Genomic DNA, 14,585 nt, shown 5'->3' with positions numbered 1-14,585 from the left:
TGTTATTTTACTGGATTTGATCCCGGACGAGCCCCCACTCCTCCCCTCCCCCTCAAGTATGGCAGTTTTGTAAAGTAACTTTCAGACAGCGCTGGTGAAAGACCCACCTGCATACAGTGGTAGTGTGTGCTTTTCCCATTTAGATGACAACCATGATAATAAACGCTGCAGTCGTCTAATGGACTGAAACGCATGAAACCGTGCTGCAGAGAATTGTCTCGTTTCTTGTGCATGTTGTAATGTCGGATCACATCTTGTTTACTGGTAAATCTCTAATGAGGGAATATAAAAGAGAAGAGTTTGATTGCAATGCATGACTGTGAAAAACGGAACTTCTATGGATGGTATTCTTGTGGGGTGAAGTCAGGGATATTTCACATTCAGGGGGATTTTAAGGGACACCTGAAGTGAGAGGGATATGAAGGCTGCCATATTAATTTCCTTTTAAACAATGCACATTGCCTGGCTGTCCTGCTGATTCTCTGCCTCGAAATACTTTTAGCTAGATCAGATGTTTGACTCTATTTGCCTCATGCTTGTTTCGGCTGTGCGATTCAGACACTACTGATGCATGAAAGATCAGCAGGACTGCCAAGTAACTGGAATTGTTTTTAAGAAAATAAATATGGCAGCCTCCATATCCCTCACTTCAGGTGTCCTTTAAGTAAGCTAGAATCAAGTGTAAGCCAAACAGAGTTTTAGGTTGCTCATGGAGTTTAGGACGATGCTGATTGGTTGAATTTTACTCACGTTGCCTGGCAGAGTGCAGTGTCTTATGGGTAGCTTACCTGGTAGTTGCACTCGGGGTCCAGACAGTGATAGTGCTCGCGGTACTGATATGCACAGTGAATGTGGCCACAGTGTTGGCTGCCTGAAAATCTGAAGAGGAAACACAGGGTGAGGGCCACATAAAGTGACGGACAGGACAAGACACAGAAACCTGCATCTGACATTTCTCCAGAACGGCTAAACATTTCTAGCTGATTTTCTGGGGTTTTTGTGTTCCAAAGGCCCTTTTTTCTGCTCAGTGAGTACATTTTGTAATAATTTATGCAGTGCAATCTTCACATTTCCATATCTCAGTATTGGACCCGCAAATCTAGGAGGTCACTGGTCTTCTGTGACGGTCATAAGATGAAATCCTTCATTATCATTTTATGGCCACTGATTGGCGTCATCACGAGTCAGGAGTGCTAAAAAAGGTGTGTGTGTGGCCCTCTATCACGTCAGTAGCCCTCGGCTTCAAGGTTTGGCCATAAAAATGTATTCTGGTCCCCCTATTTGAGGTCGTACACCAAAAATAGAGGGCATTTGCTATGGCATCAAAAAGTATCCAATGTGTGAGAAAGTCAAAATAACTGCAGTGCTTTCTGCCCTGAAATTATTAGCTCTGCGAGTCTCTGCAGGTCCTGGATCTTTGGTCATGAAGCTGCACTCCCCCCTTGTGATGTCACCAATACAGAGGTCAGAGTGCAGTCATGTGATGTCACCAATACAGAGGTAAGAGTGCAGTCATGTGATGTCACCAATACAGAGGTCAGAGTGCAGTCATGTGATGTCACCAATACAGAGGTCAGAGTGCAGTCATGTGATGTCACCAATACAGAGGTCAGAGTGCAGTCACATGATGTCACCAATACAGAGGTCAGAGTGCAGTCATGTGATGTCACCAATACAGAGGTCAGAGTGCCCTCCTGTGATGTCACAAATACAGAGGTCAGAGTACAGTCACGTGATGTCACCAATACAGAGGTCAGAGTGCCCTCCTGTGATGTCACCAATACAGAGGTCAGAGTGCAGTCATGTGATGTCACCAATACAGAGGTCAGAGTGCAGTCATGTGATGTCACCAATACAGAGGTCAGAGTGCCCTCCTGTGATGTCACCAATACAGAGGTCAGAGTGCAGTCATGTGATGTTACAATACAGAGGTCAGAGTGCCCTCCTGTGATGTCACCAATGCAGAGGTCAGAGTGCAGTCATGTGATGTCACCAATACAGAGGTCAGAGTGCAGTCATGTGATGTCACCAATACAGAGGTCAGAGTGCAGTCATGTGATGTCACCAATGCAGAGGTCAGAGTGCAGTCATGTGATGTCACCAATGCAGAGGTCAGAGTGCAGTCATGTGATGTCACCAATACAGAGGTCAGAGTGCAGTCATGTGATGTCACCAATGCAGAGGTCAGAGTGCAGTCATGTGATGTCACCAATACAGAGGTCAGAGTGCAGTCATGTGATGTCACCAATACAGAGGTCAGAGTGCAGTCATGTGATGCCACAATACAGAGGTCAGAGTGCAGTGATGTGATGTCACAATACAGAGGTCAGAGTGCAGTCACGTGATGTCACAATATAGAGGTCAGAGTGCAGTCATGTGATGCCACAATACAGAGGTCAGAGTGCAGTCATGTGATGCCACAATACAGAGGTCAGAGTGCAGTGATGTGATGTCACCAATACAGAGGTCAGAGTGCAGTCATGTGATGTCACAATACAGAGGTCAGAGTGCAGTCATGTGATGTCACCAATACAGAGGTCAGAGTGCCCTCCTGTGATGTCACAAATACAGAGGTCAGAGTACAGTCACGTGATGTCACAATACAGAGGTCAGAGTGCAGTCATGTGATGTCACAATACAGAGGTCAGAGTGCAGTCATGTGATGTCACAATACAGAGGTCAGAGTGCAGTCATGTGATGTCACAATACAGAGGTCAGAGAGCAGTCACGTGATGCTGGTAGTGGTTGGGACAGGGCATGACTAGCAGAGCTCTCCCCAGTTCCTTGCTCGCTCCGGGAGAGGCTGGGTTTTGCAGAGAACTCAAGCAGCTGACAGAGAGGGCCGGACGGCTGCAGCCAGCCTTACTTATTTTTTTCCTTTACATGGTACGAGTTCAATGTCACTTTAAAGGACATTCGTCATTAAAAACACCGCATTTCATACCAGATATAGTTACATTTGCTGCCAGTCATGGATATGTTTTTCTTTTGCAACAGGTCTGACTCTGTGTCCTAAATTTAGCCTGTCACTCCTCTGACATACTTGCATAGCTTAGCAGAATACAAGATTGTCTATCAAGTTAGACCAATATAGGAAAAAGAACAAAATCACTTCCCCTCACCCCCAGAAAGGCAAAAAAACCCTCTGAAAATCATGAACAGAATCTGCTATAGATATAGATAACTGGCTGCAGCGGGCAGATACAAGTCTTGCTAGGGAAATGGACACAACCTGCTAAATGCTGCTCTCTTTATAAAACACTGAATCCCGATAAGAGCAGAACTCTCTCTCCCTGCCTGCCTTACATCTACACTTCTCTCCATACAAGCAAGAAATATCCTGAGCTTTGTAACCTTTAGTTTGGCATTGCATTCTGTTATTTAATCCACAAGGATCACTTTCTATCATGGATTCACCTAATTTAACCCCTGTAAATTATATGCAGTATGCCTGTTTTTATCCCAAGTGGTTAACTTTACAAGACAGAACTCACTTGACCTAACTGCTCAATCATTTAGTTTGCCTAGGCCACCTTGTCATCTGCAGAAGTCTTACATGGGTTGTATTACACTACACTTTATTTGCTCTTACTAACAGAGACATGTCTTTTCTTATCATTTGTTAATATGATTTATAAAGAAACCAAACAGGAAAGGCCCCACAACAAAAACTTGTGGCACTTTAGTTTCTGTCTTAAATAGCGCTAAATGACAAATCAAACAGGAAAGGTCCCACAACAAAAACTTGTGGCACTTTAGTTTCTGTCTTAAATAGCGCTAAATGACAAATCAAACAGGAAAGGTCCCACAACAAAAACTTGTGGTACTCCACCTTCCGCGTTGGATCAGTAAGATTGATAATTAACCGTAACTCTCTGGGCATGGTGACTAAGCCACATTTCCAATCATTTACATATTTTTTGTTTTGTAAACTGAGAAGACCTCAATTAATTATGGGCTGTGTCTCAATTTCAGAAGAACTGCACCTGCAGTATATATCACCTAGCAACGTGATGAAGTAGGTTAGCTTGTCAATGTCAGTTTTTCATAAATCTGTGCTAGCAATCACTAGTTATATAATTTTCTATTAGCTTTAATACTCTTCTGTGTGGTTCTTTATTAAGCCTTTACCTGAAATAGACGTTAAACTTGGACATTGATTGCTTACTGAAGGTCCTGATGTGTTTTTGAATATCGGTTTTCTCCAGCTGTATGCCGGTGTGTTGGTCTTCAGAACCCGTACATTATGGCAGAGAAATGACTGACCTCAGGCCTTCAATGACTCGTGGGTGTAAGTAGCCGGGTTCTGGCACTTTACATACAGTTTAGGTAAGCACTTCTGCGCTCACCGGAGACCATCTCAGTGTTATGGCCATTCTGCATGTCCATGTCACTAATTTCCTCCGCATACACAGAGCTGAAGCATTCATTTCAGAAATCTGCATTCCCCTCAGAGGCCAAACAACGCTGCTCTGTCCTTTTTTACTGTCCAGACCTTGCCCTTTATCTTTTTATAATTTTAAGGATTTTTATACTGTCTTAAGTGACTATTCTCTCCTTATAAGTGTTTGGGAAACAGGTTCCCTTTAATTTGTTGTATTTTATAGCTGTAAAGTGATGACCTTGAATCTTTTAATTTGTATTTGTAAACACTTTTTTCCCCTTTTTGCTTTTGCTACCTGTTCTCTAGGAAACGGGATTGGCGAAAGATTCAGCTAGCTAGTTTAGTTCCTATTCTGCTACTAGAGAATATATATTTCGATCTTCCACGCAGATTTCCGCTGCCTTGAATCGGACTCGGTAAAGCCCAGTCGCTGCTGGTTTATTAGCCGACAACTGATTAATTAGCAGCAGCTGCTGAGCGTTATCGGCTCAGTCTCAAGTCCGTGGAAATTTGCACTGGAGAGTCAGAACGGAAAGAGAACCTGAAATGAGAGGAATATGGAGGCCGAAATTATCTTATAAACAAAGCCAGTTGCCTGACTTCTGATGTCACTGCCCCGGAATGAGCATGCAGATCAGACGTGTGACTCTGGTCTGACTTGTCTGGCTGCATGCTTGTTCCAGGGCTGTAACTCCACTGGCTGCATGCTTGTTACAGGGCTGTAACTCCACTGGCTGCATGCTTGTTACAGGTGTGAAACTCAAAAACAACTAAAGTCGAAAGCTCAGTATGACAGCCGGGCAACTGGCACCGTTTAGAAGGGAATGAAGATGGTAGTCTCCATATTCTGTTCAATTCAAGTTCCCTGTTCCATCATCACCCAGAGAAAGTAGTCAGGGAGGAGCTAGAAGGAGAGACCAGCCGGCCTTTTCTTGTGAACACAGCTGACTCCGCCCACCTCCTTCGTGTGCTGCACAGGAGGAAGCAGAAGGAGGTGGGAGGAGTCAGGTGACAGCTCTGTGCTGGGGAAGCAACTCTATACTTTGTGTACAGATCTATGGTTCACATGACCGACTTCTCCAAATAGAATTTCTCAGAAACATCAAAAATGGAAATGGTGTCAGTGATGGCAAAGTCCTTTATTCACCGAACTATTGGCTCCTTTTCAAGTCACTTTTTCTCCTGCGTTTTCTACTGGGTGACATTTTTACATCTTATCAATACAATTCCCTTTAAGCCTCCAGCAAGCAAGAAAACATTCAGCATAATTTTTACAGGACTTTTTCCACTACCGGTACTTTTCTGTAGTTTGTCAATTGCAAAGTGCTGAAAAGTTAATTTAATCAGAGTGTGAAATATTATCTCCTAGGAGAAATCACAGGAGAAAAAGTCAACTGAATAAAGCCCCTGGACTGATACGCAATTCACTATTTCTCCCGAGTGATATTTTTACACCTCGTCATAAAATACCCTTTAACCTCCCTGGCGGTTTATTTATTTTGCCAGGGAGGCTGAAATGGGTTTTTTTTTAAATTAAAAAAAAAATATTTCATGCAGCCAACTGAAAGTTGGCTGCATGAAAGCCCACTAGAGGGCGCTCCGGAAGCGTACTTTCGATCGCCTCCGGCAATCGAAAGTAACAAGATAGGCCGCAATGAGCGGCCTATCTTGTTTCGCTTTCCTCGTCGCCATGGCGACGAGCGGAGTGACGTCATGGACGTCAGTCGACGTCCTGACGTCAGAGCCGCCCGATCCAGCCCCTAGCGCCGGCCGGAACTGTTTGTTCCGGCTGCGCTGGGCTCGGGCGGCTGGGGGGACCCTCTTTCGCCGCTACACGCGGCGGATCGCCGCGGAGCGGCGGCGATCGGGCAGCACACGCGGCTGGCAAAGTGCCGGCTGCGTGTGCTGCTTTTTTCAGATTGCAAATCGGCCCAGCAGGGCCTGAGCGGCGACCTCCGGCGGCATACCCCGAGCTCAGCTCGGGATTACCGCCAAGGAGGTTAAACCACCAGGAAGAAATAATATACTCAAATTTACTTTTAAGTACTTTTTCAATTGTAAAATGATGGAAAGTTATTTTAGAGAGAATATGAAAAAATTATCTCCTATGATACAAGATACATTTTTGCATTTGCAACTATCTATTTCTCCTAGGAGATAATTTTCCATCTTCTATTTAAAGTAACTATTCAGCTCTTTGCAACTAAAAAAGTACCAAAAAGTAGATGAAAAAGTACTATCAAAATTATATTGATCATTTTCTTGCTTGCAGGTGGTTTAAAGGGCATTTTATTAACCATTTAGAAAAAAAAACACCAAGGAGTAAACTCAGGAGAAAAAGTTAATTGCATATTGGCCCTGAGTTTTCTCCAAGGAGTTAATGTTTCATCTTCTATTAATAAATACATTTCCAGAACTTTTCAACTGAAAAAGTACAGAAAGTAGGTGAAAAAGTACTATCAACATTATTTTGAGTATGTTCTTGCTTTCTGGGGGGCTTAAAGGGGTGATCAGGCAATGTATCTTATTCGAAACATACACGCCTGCGTGTAACTAAGCTTTTTTTTAGATAGATCGTGCCCTCCGTTCCCCTGAGAAATGTATACATTTGCCGTGAAAAGCTCCAGTCGGGGACCAGACCTCGAGGTCGGGCTGCTCAGCGACCCGGAACTGTATTGCCAACGCAGGCACAGTATAACTGTTTTAGCTGTGCGGATGCTGGCGCAGAGATCTTCCAGTGCGTGCATCCGTACCTTCACGTACGGATGCGCAAGCGTACTGAGCCGCCGAAGGAGGGTTTGAGCTTGCTTCGTCACTCGCAAGCCAAACCCTCTGCTTCAGCCACCGCCCAAAAGCACGGCCACTCCCTTCAGCCGCCGCCTAGCCTGATGCGCGCTCCCAGCACATTTCATCTGTGGTTGAGATGCGCAGGCAGGCGGAGGCTGAAGGGAGTGGGCGTGTTTTTGGGAGGTGGCTGAAGCAGAGGGTTTGGCTTGTGAGTGACGAAGGCAAGCTCAAACCCTCCTCCAACGGCTCAGTACGCATGCGCAGCCATATCTCAATGTACGGCAGCATGCATTGTAAAACAACTTCCCCCTGCATTCCACGTAAAGGAACAGGGAAGTTTAGCAAGTGTAATAGCAATAGTACTTCCGGGGCAGGAAATACAAACAGCCCGAATTGCGAAGTCGGTAAAGCTTTGTGGGGAAAATAAAGCATGCGATCCTGCTCAGATTAGGCTTGTGAACAGCAGCAGGTGGGCCTTTTACATTGCCATTTTTTTGCTTGATAACTCCTTTAAGAGACATTTTATTGACAAGTTTAAAAATATCACCTACCGGTAGGAGAACACTCAGGAGAAAAATGAATTGCTTATGGGCCCTTAGGTCTTTGATACTAATAGACACATCCGAACATGGCTCACAGAGTTTAGGACAGAGTCAGATCTGTTACAGAAGCACAGTGTATATTACTAGACATGATTAGAACAGTATCCAGTATTTAATAGACGGGGGGGGGGGTACATCGTCCTGGGGCAGAATCATGGCGGACAGCAGGATAGTAGCACTGCAAACAAGGTGAGAAGAGGTTTTTGCAGGCACACAAGCAAGCACCAAAACACACCAGCATTCTGGGGGTACTGTCTACAGAAGAGGCGTGTCCAAGGAAGCCAGCGGGTTACGGCAGAGTCTGAACACAATGCGACACCTACGGGTGGAAACAAGCTAGCAATCTCCTACCTGGCAATATATTTCTGGTAAATATTTACATCTTCTGGGGGCTTGTCTGGGGGGAGTCCATTCCTGGTGAGAAAGACAGGGCAGAGCTGGTTAGAGTCCGTTCCGCGCCCTATCCAGCTCAGTCGCATGCCACACTCCCGGATCTGGATAGAATTAACCCACATTCAAAATGCTCCAACTCCTAACAATCCAACACTTTAACTCCGCCCACCCCTGTCCAGCTATCCCGCAGTGTTCCGAATCCTCCATGCACACATCACAGTCTCTACATGCACACAACACACATGTCAGAGTCTCGAAACGCATACTACACACACGTCACAGTCTCCACACGCATACAACACATAATATCCAATAATTCTTCTCCTGTATCGCTCACACTAACGATGACCAATACGATGATCGTTTTCTGCGTTCATGGCACATAGAGATGGTCCATGAAATGGGAATAATTCTGGCTTGCATGTAAATTGTATGCAGTTTGGAGATTGGGAAATAGTCCAATCCAAGCTCTGTCCAGTCTGCATTAAACATTGCAAGCCTGCCAGAATTAATTCCATCTCACTGGCCAACTTTGGTTGCAAACACCATGCATCTTAGAAATAAGCCTTTCCCACCCTGTAGCTGCTCAACGGGGATTGGCTCAGTTTCAAACTGCATACCGTTTGCAACAAAAGCAGAACGTCTGCATCTCACCGATCATCTCCAGTTCATACAACCCTTGAACAAATACGCTGTAAGCTTCTTCTACAGGTGTCACCACTGAGTAATTGCAAATATATCTTCATTCCATAAGTTACTTTTAACAATCCAGGTGTATTGATTTTGATCAGTTACAGGAACCATATATCAAAGGAACCTGACAAATACCTACAAAAACTAAGCTAAATGTCACGGAGGAGTGCAGACCCCATAAGTTATCTGCTTTCTTGATCCTTTTAAATGGTGCTGCCAACTTTTCAGGACATTAACCTCTTTCTGCGTCTACTCCAACCCCCCCCCCCCCCTCCCCCCAACTACCACCAATTTCCTCTGAATTTTGTTATTCCACCATTCCCATGTCTTGTGGGTGGCCTCGTGGCCAACAGAGAAATGTCCCACTGGAGTGAGGCAGCATCTGTACTAATCTCCAACTCTGATCTACAAATTTGATACGTAAGATTGCAAGGGGCTAGAATAATGGCCTTCAGGGTAGAAGGACCATATGCGGTCATCTTATGATGCCTGCGTTCTCCAGTGACATTCAGCTCAGTTCCCTTTAAAGGGTTCCTATGTTAAGGCTATTTAGTTTGAGAGTAATCAAAGTACTTACTTAACAGTGGAGACTGTGCCTGTAGTGATGGAGTCTGTCTTTGAGAAGGTGGATTTCAGATACTCTGGAGAGTTGAAAGGCAATGAGACGGGTTGCTCGGAGGCGGGCACAGGGGTGGAGGGAGTGCTTGTTGTGATGCTTGTGATGGGAGCAGGGGATATACTTGGAACAACGGCGGCTGCTTTTATTGGAGTAAGCTTCTGTATGTTACGAACATCGTATTTAGAAGGCCGTCCAACCTTTCCTGTTTTGAACGCTATAGAGCCCCCCATGTCCTGGTTTCCTTCTCCCGGCTTAAAAAGGTGAAGATACTTGACATTCTCCAGGTCGTATTTGGAGGGCTTCTTGTACGTGTTTCCATTCTGAGGCCTCAGTGACTCTCCTGTTTTTAGCTTCTGAATAAAAAAGTCATATTTGGAAGATCGAGACATGAAGCCTTGCATGTGAGAGGTTCCAGCCGTAGACAGAGGCAGGACAGCCGTTTTGGGTTCTTGCAGTATGACTGCCTCATGTTGCACTGGGGGCCTGCTAACCAGGGGCTGCTGTGCTGGCTGTAAAGTCGTTGCACTGTCTTTACTCTGTACAGGTTTAGAATTCAGCTCATCGGCCTTTATGACATGGGTGGGCCAGGACAGGTTCTCACCAGCTTTCAGCTTTCGGATATACTCCTCGTACTTTGAGAATCTGGCTCGCTTGCTGAGAGGGTCTTCAGCAGTAGTGGCCTCTGAGGTAGCAGCATTCATCTTCTCAAAGCAAATTTTCTTTGCAAGTTCATCCCTCACGTTCGGCTGGGTATAGCCGAACATCTCAAGGAACTCATTCATAGTGTTGGCTGCGTAATCTCGCAAAGAGGACGTCTCTCCTGTAGGTGGAGAAGATAGAGAGGTTCAGTAGCCTGATCTCTTCCTGCTCTGTATCTGGCTCTCTCTCTCTCTCTTGCTACGTTTTACGACTTTTAGATTAATTCGTAGGAAAAAAAGTAATTAATACTTGAGTAAAATAAAAAGCAGTACATCAATGGCAAGAAAATCAATTCCCTGAATGTTCTCGGCGATGACTTTTCAGTACATTAAATAAAGTTTTCACGTATCTCTGCTCTCCTGCCTTGGCCTGATACTACGTATGAAAGTAATTTTTCTGGAAATCCAGCCAAGTCCTGTCTGTGTAGATGTATGGAGAATATGAACCCGACTAAAACTGTATATATAACAGAACTGACAAAATACCGTCGTCTCCCGGCTAATAAGCGGAGAACAGTGAAACCGCCGGGACCTCCAGGGATTGACTCACAGATCTCACGATTTAACTCTCCTTACCGATTTCTCACCTTATTTATAAAATAACTTTTCAACTCTTTCCAAGCAAAAACAAATCACTCAACACATGTTGTTCCTAAATAACTCAACCTCCATATTAATTTTCCCGCCTTAATTGTATTAGTTTGACTCCAGATGGATGCTAAAAAGGTTGTATATCCATGTTATATGAAATAGATGAGATAATTCATGAGAAGTCGTCAACCAATGAAATAGATATCCACACAGACCCGGCAGGATTGACTGAAAAACGAGCAAGAGGTCATAAATCGAAAATGTTAAATTCACACACTCGCTCACAGACTTCGAGGCGCTTGAATTTTACATTTGATTTTTTGATATACCGGTACATGTTCTTGCTGGTCTCTCAGTCAGTCCTGCTCAGGCCATGCGGATATCTATCATTTTAAAGGAGAAGTGAAGTGATCGTATCGACATCAGTTGCAATCATACGTGTGAAAAATCCCGCCACGCCTTTTCAACCATTTCTTTCAGGAAACCACGTATATAATGTGATCATTTCCAGATCGATTGGGCCCACTTGCTTCTCTAATTTCATACAATGTAATCTGAATAATCTGGTCGAAAATACAATCGTTCATTAAAAATTGTTCTGTTAATGGGCACTGTAAGCTTCGAATTAGGCCAATCCAGATTGGCAACCAGTACGTTTGATTCTCTCGGCTCTCTTAATTTGAGTGCATGCGGGAATAATAATCAGCTCATTGAACCTCCAGAAGACACAGTCAGAAGGGCGGGGCTAATGCCGCCATCGTCGGATCTCAGCGTTTCGGGGAGTTTTGACTATTTTTGCTGTTGGGTTATTTTGACCCAGGGATCCGTGTAACAGAGACTTTGCAGCTGTGTAGAGTACTTGTTTATGGGGTACACTATCCCAGCGTGTCCCAGTTATCAGCAGCTGTAACATCAGCAGCGTGTCACGCAGACTTGCTGCAGCTCGGAGGTCTCTCCCATTGTCTGGACTCTGGGTTCCCAGCTTTACAAACCTAATGGCTTTGCATATTATGAGCAGTTATCAGCAGCTGTAACATCAGCAGCGTGTCACAGAGACTTGCTGCAGCTCGGAGGTCTCTCTCATTGTCTAATTCTGGGTTCCCCTTTTACAAACCTAACGGCTTTGCATATTATGAGCAGTTATCAGCAGCTGTAACATCAGCAGCGTGGCACAGAGACTTGCTGCAGCTCGGAGGTCTCCCCCATTGTCTGGACTCTGGGTTCCCCTTTACAAACCCAACGGCTTTGCATATTATGAGCAGTTATCAGCAGCTGTAACATCCGCAGCATGTCACAGAGACTTGCTGCAGCTCGGTGGTCTCTCCCATTGTCTGGACTCAGGGTTAACGCTTTACAAACCCAACTGCTTTGCATATTATGAGCAATCACACTTACAGTGAGCCAGAGAAATGGCTGTGTGTGAAGTTCAGTTTTCCTAATCACCTCCTCAATCTCCAGAGCCCTCTCTGTCAGTTGCATCATCTGGAGAGAAAAAACGTCCATCTCTGTGGAGTATACAACCCGACTGCAACACTGCGAAGCAAAGCTAAGCAGTAGAAAGCGATGATAAAATATATAATAAACACCCCTCTTTTCTGCCGTCACTCTTTCTTTATCATAACTTAGGCGGATTCTTATTTTCTTCTATTCTTAGAAAAACAATGAAGCTTATTCTCATCCTGCTCCCTGGCCAGCCCTCTTCTGAAGACCCATGCTGTCTGCTTTCCACCTAGACAGGATGAGTCATCAGAAGGGAGGAGTTAATGGTAATCATGTGAGAGACAGCGGCAGGCAGGCTAGACTTAGACTATTATATATAGCGGAGGAGAGACGGATTATAAGGGTAAGACACAATCAATGAACGTCTCTGAGTCACGATATAAGTGTATTCTATGTATGGACTCATTACAGGGCAAAGTAACAACTACCTGTTAAAACGATCTGCAGGTTTTGAGACGTTGCAGATTTCAAAGACAACGATAAAGGGAAAGTTATGCTGGGAATACACGTGACGTATTTTGGGAAGAATCGTTCCGATAGATGCCTTCGATGATAGAATTCAGCCATGTCCGATTCTCCGCTCGATTCTGTTCCGCTGGATTTCTCATGGAAGTGAATGGAAAAAAAGATAAGAAAAACGAGTGGAAGATATTGATAGATTGCGCGCAGAATCGAACGTGAAAAACGTAACGTGTATTCCCAGCGTAAGGAAGGATGAGCTCCCGAGCTTGTATGGTGGTTAACAAACTACAAGCGGGAAAATAAACATGGTAAAAAGGGGCTGGAAATGTTTAGTTTTTATTGCTGTCTGTATTCCCGGGCCGGCAGACAAATGGGCACAACAGAGAGAAGACAAGAAGGAAGATACATTCCGTAATGACCAGTGTTGAGTAAGAATGTATTATTTACCTGTCCGAGAAAAAATACAACCAACATCAGAAAACTGCTCGATAGACAAAATATAGACAACAACGATGCCTGCATGTGAATCTGCTAACTAGCTAATAGACGGTTTTATGGACATTATTTTCTAAGAGTCCCATTTGCAAAAAAAATAAAAAAATTATAAATAAATATTTTTTTTTTTAAAATGGCATTTTTCACAGAATTTATAAAAGAGCGATCAGATTTTTTTGGGGTGAAGAGTGTTGCGTTGCTGGACCGTAATTACCCTAAACTGGAAGCCTCCCGCCTGGGGTAACCGATCATCCGCTGCCACTGCTACTCTCGCCAGAAACGGCGCTGATAAATGCTTCATACATTGTGCTGCTAATATTAACAGAGAGCCAAAATAATAATAATAAAAAAAAAACACATCAACATAGAGCAACGCTAAGCCTTACAATTTATGATGATGTCCTTACAATAAATTCACTCTTAAAGGATACCCGAAGTGACATGTGACATGATGCGATAGACATGTGTATGTACAGTGCCTAGCACACTAATAACTAGGCTGTGTTCCTTTTGTTCTTTCTCTGCCTGAAAGAGTTAAATATCAGGTATGTAAGTTGCTGACTCAGTCCTGAGTGACTACAGTGTGACCCTCACTGATAATAAATTACCCTTTTTATCTCTTTCTCTGCTATCAGAAGCCATTTTCTGCTAGGAAAGTGTTTTATAGTTGGAATTTCTTATCAGTGAGGGTCACACTGTAGTCACTTCCTGTCTGAGTCAGGACTGAGTCAGCCGCTTACATACCTGATATTTAACTCTTTCAGGCAGAGAAAAAGGAACACAGCCTAGTTATTTGTGTGCTAGGCACTGTACATACACATGTCTATCTCATCGTGTCACATGTCAGTTCGGGTATCCTTTAAAGAGGAACTGCAGGGAAAATAGTATAATGAATAAGCTTGCCAATTTTCTTACAATATTAATTTATAAAGGATTTAGTCTGTGTTTGTGCATCATAAAATCTTCTTTCCACTCCCTGATTTACACTCTGAAATGTATCACAGGTGGCAACATCTTTAGTCCTGTCAGGTGCAGCTCTGAGGAATGTTTCTAAGAATTCTAAAGTCAGTGAAAATAATACCTGGTTTCCCAGAATGCTTGGGGGGGGGGAGGGGGGTGGCGGGGGGGTTGTACATTCCCCATAGCTAAATAGCCTAGGCTCTTGGTGGATCAAACAACATGAATGAATTATACAGAGAGTATCGATCATTTTTTACCTATCTGGTATATTTTTCGCTTCTCACTTAAAATAATATTACGGTATTTAATTTTTTTGCCCACTATTTTCTCCCAGTAAACTTACTCGTTAAGAACTGAAGCCGCTGCAAACACTGCCACATAAATATAATACATAGCAGGTG

The 14,585-nt window shown here is 44.0% G+C and overlaps 1 protein-coding gene across 10 annotated transcripts in view; it reads right to left on the bottom strand.

Annotated features, from left to right (window-relative positions):
• The window catches only part of CASZ1 (castor zinc finger 1), a 440,241-nt gene that overhangs the window by 30,560 nt on the left and 395,096 nt on the right, over positions 1-14,585 (bottom strand). For 8 of the 10 annotated variants that reach the window (XM_068238779.1, XM_068238777.1, XM_068238778.1 and 5 more), the window contains 4 exons: positions 9,437-10,304; positions 8,125-8,187; positions 789-879; positions 108-272 (listed from right to left, as the gene is read on the bottom strand). In XM_068238779.1, the coding sequence (XP_068094880.1) occupies positions 108-272; positions 789-879; positions 8,125-8,187; positions 9,437-10,304 (1,187 nt within the window). The remainder of the gene's footprint in view (positions 1-107; positions 273-788; positions 880-8,124; positions 8,188-9,436; positions 10,305-14,585) is intronic. The other 2 variants (XM_068238781.1, XM_068238776.1) reach the window with 2 other exon arrangements.

The sequence above is a fragment of the Hyperolius riggenbachi genome, chromosome 6, assembly GCF_040937935.1.
Source record: "Hyperolius riggenbachi isolate aHypRig1 chromosome 6, aHypRig1.pri, whole genome shotgun sequence".
NCBI classification, from domain to species: domain Eukaryota; kingdom Metazoa; phylum Chordata; class Amphibia; order Anura; family Hyperoliidae; genus Hyperolius; species Hyperolius riggenbachi.
This window is presented reverse-complemented; position numbering and strand designations above follow the sequence as displayed.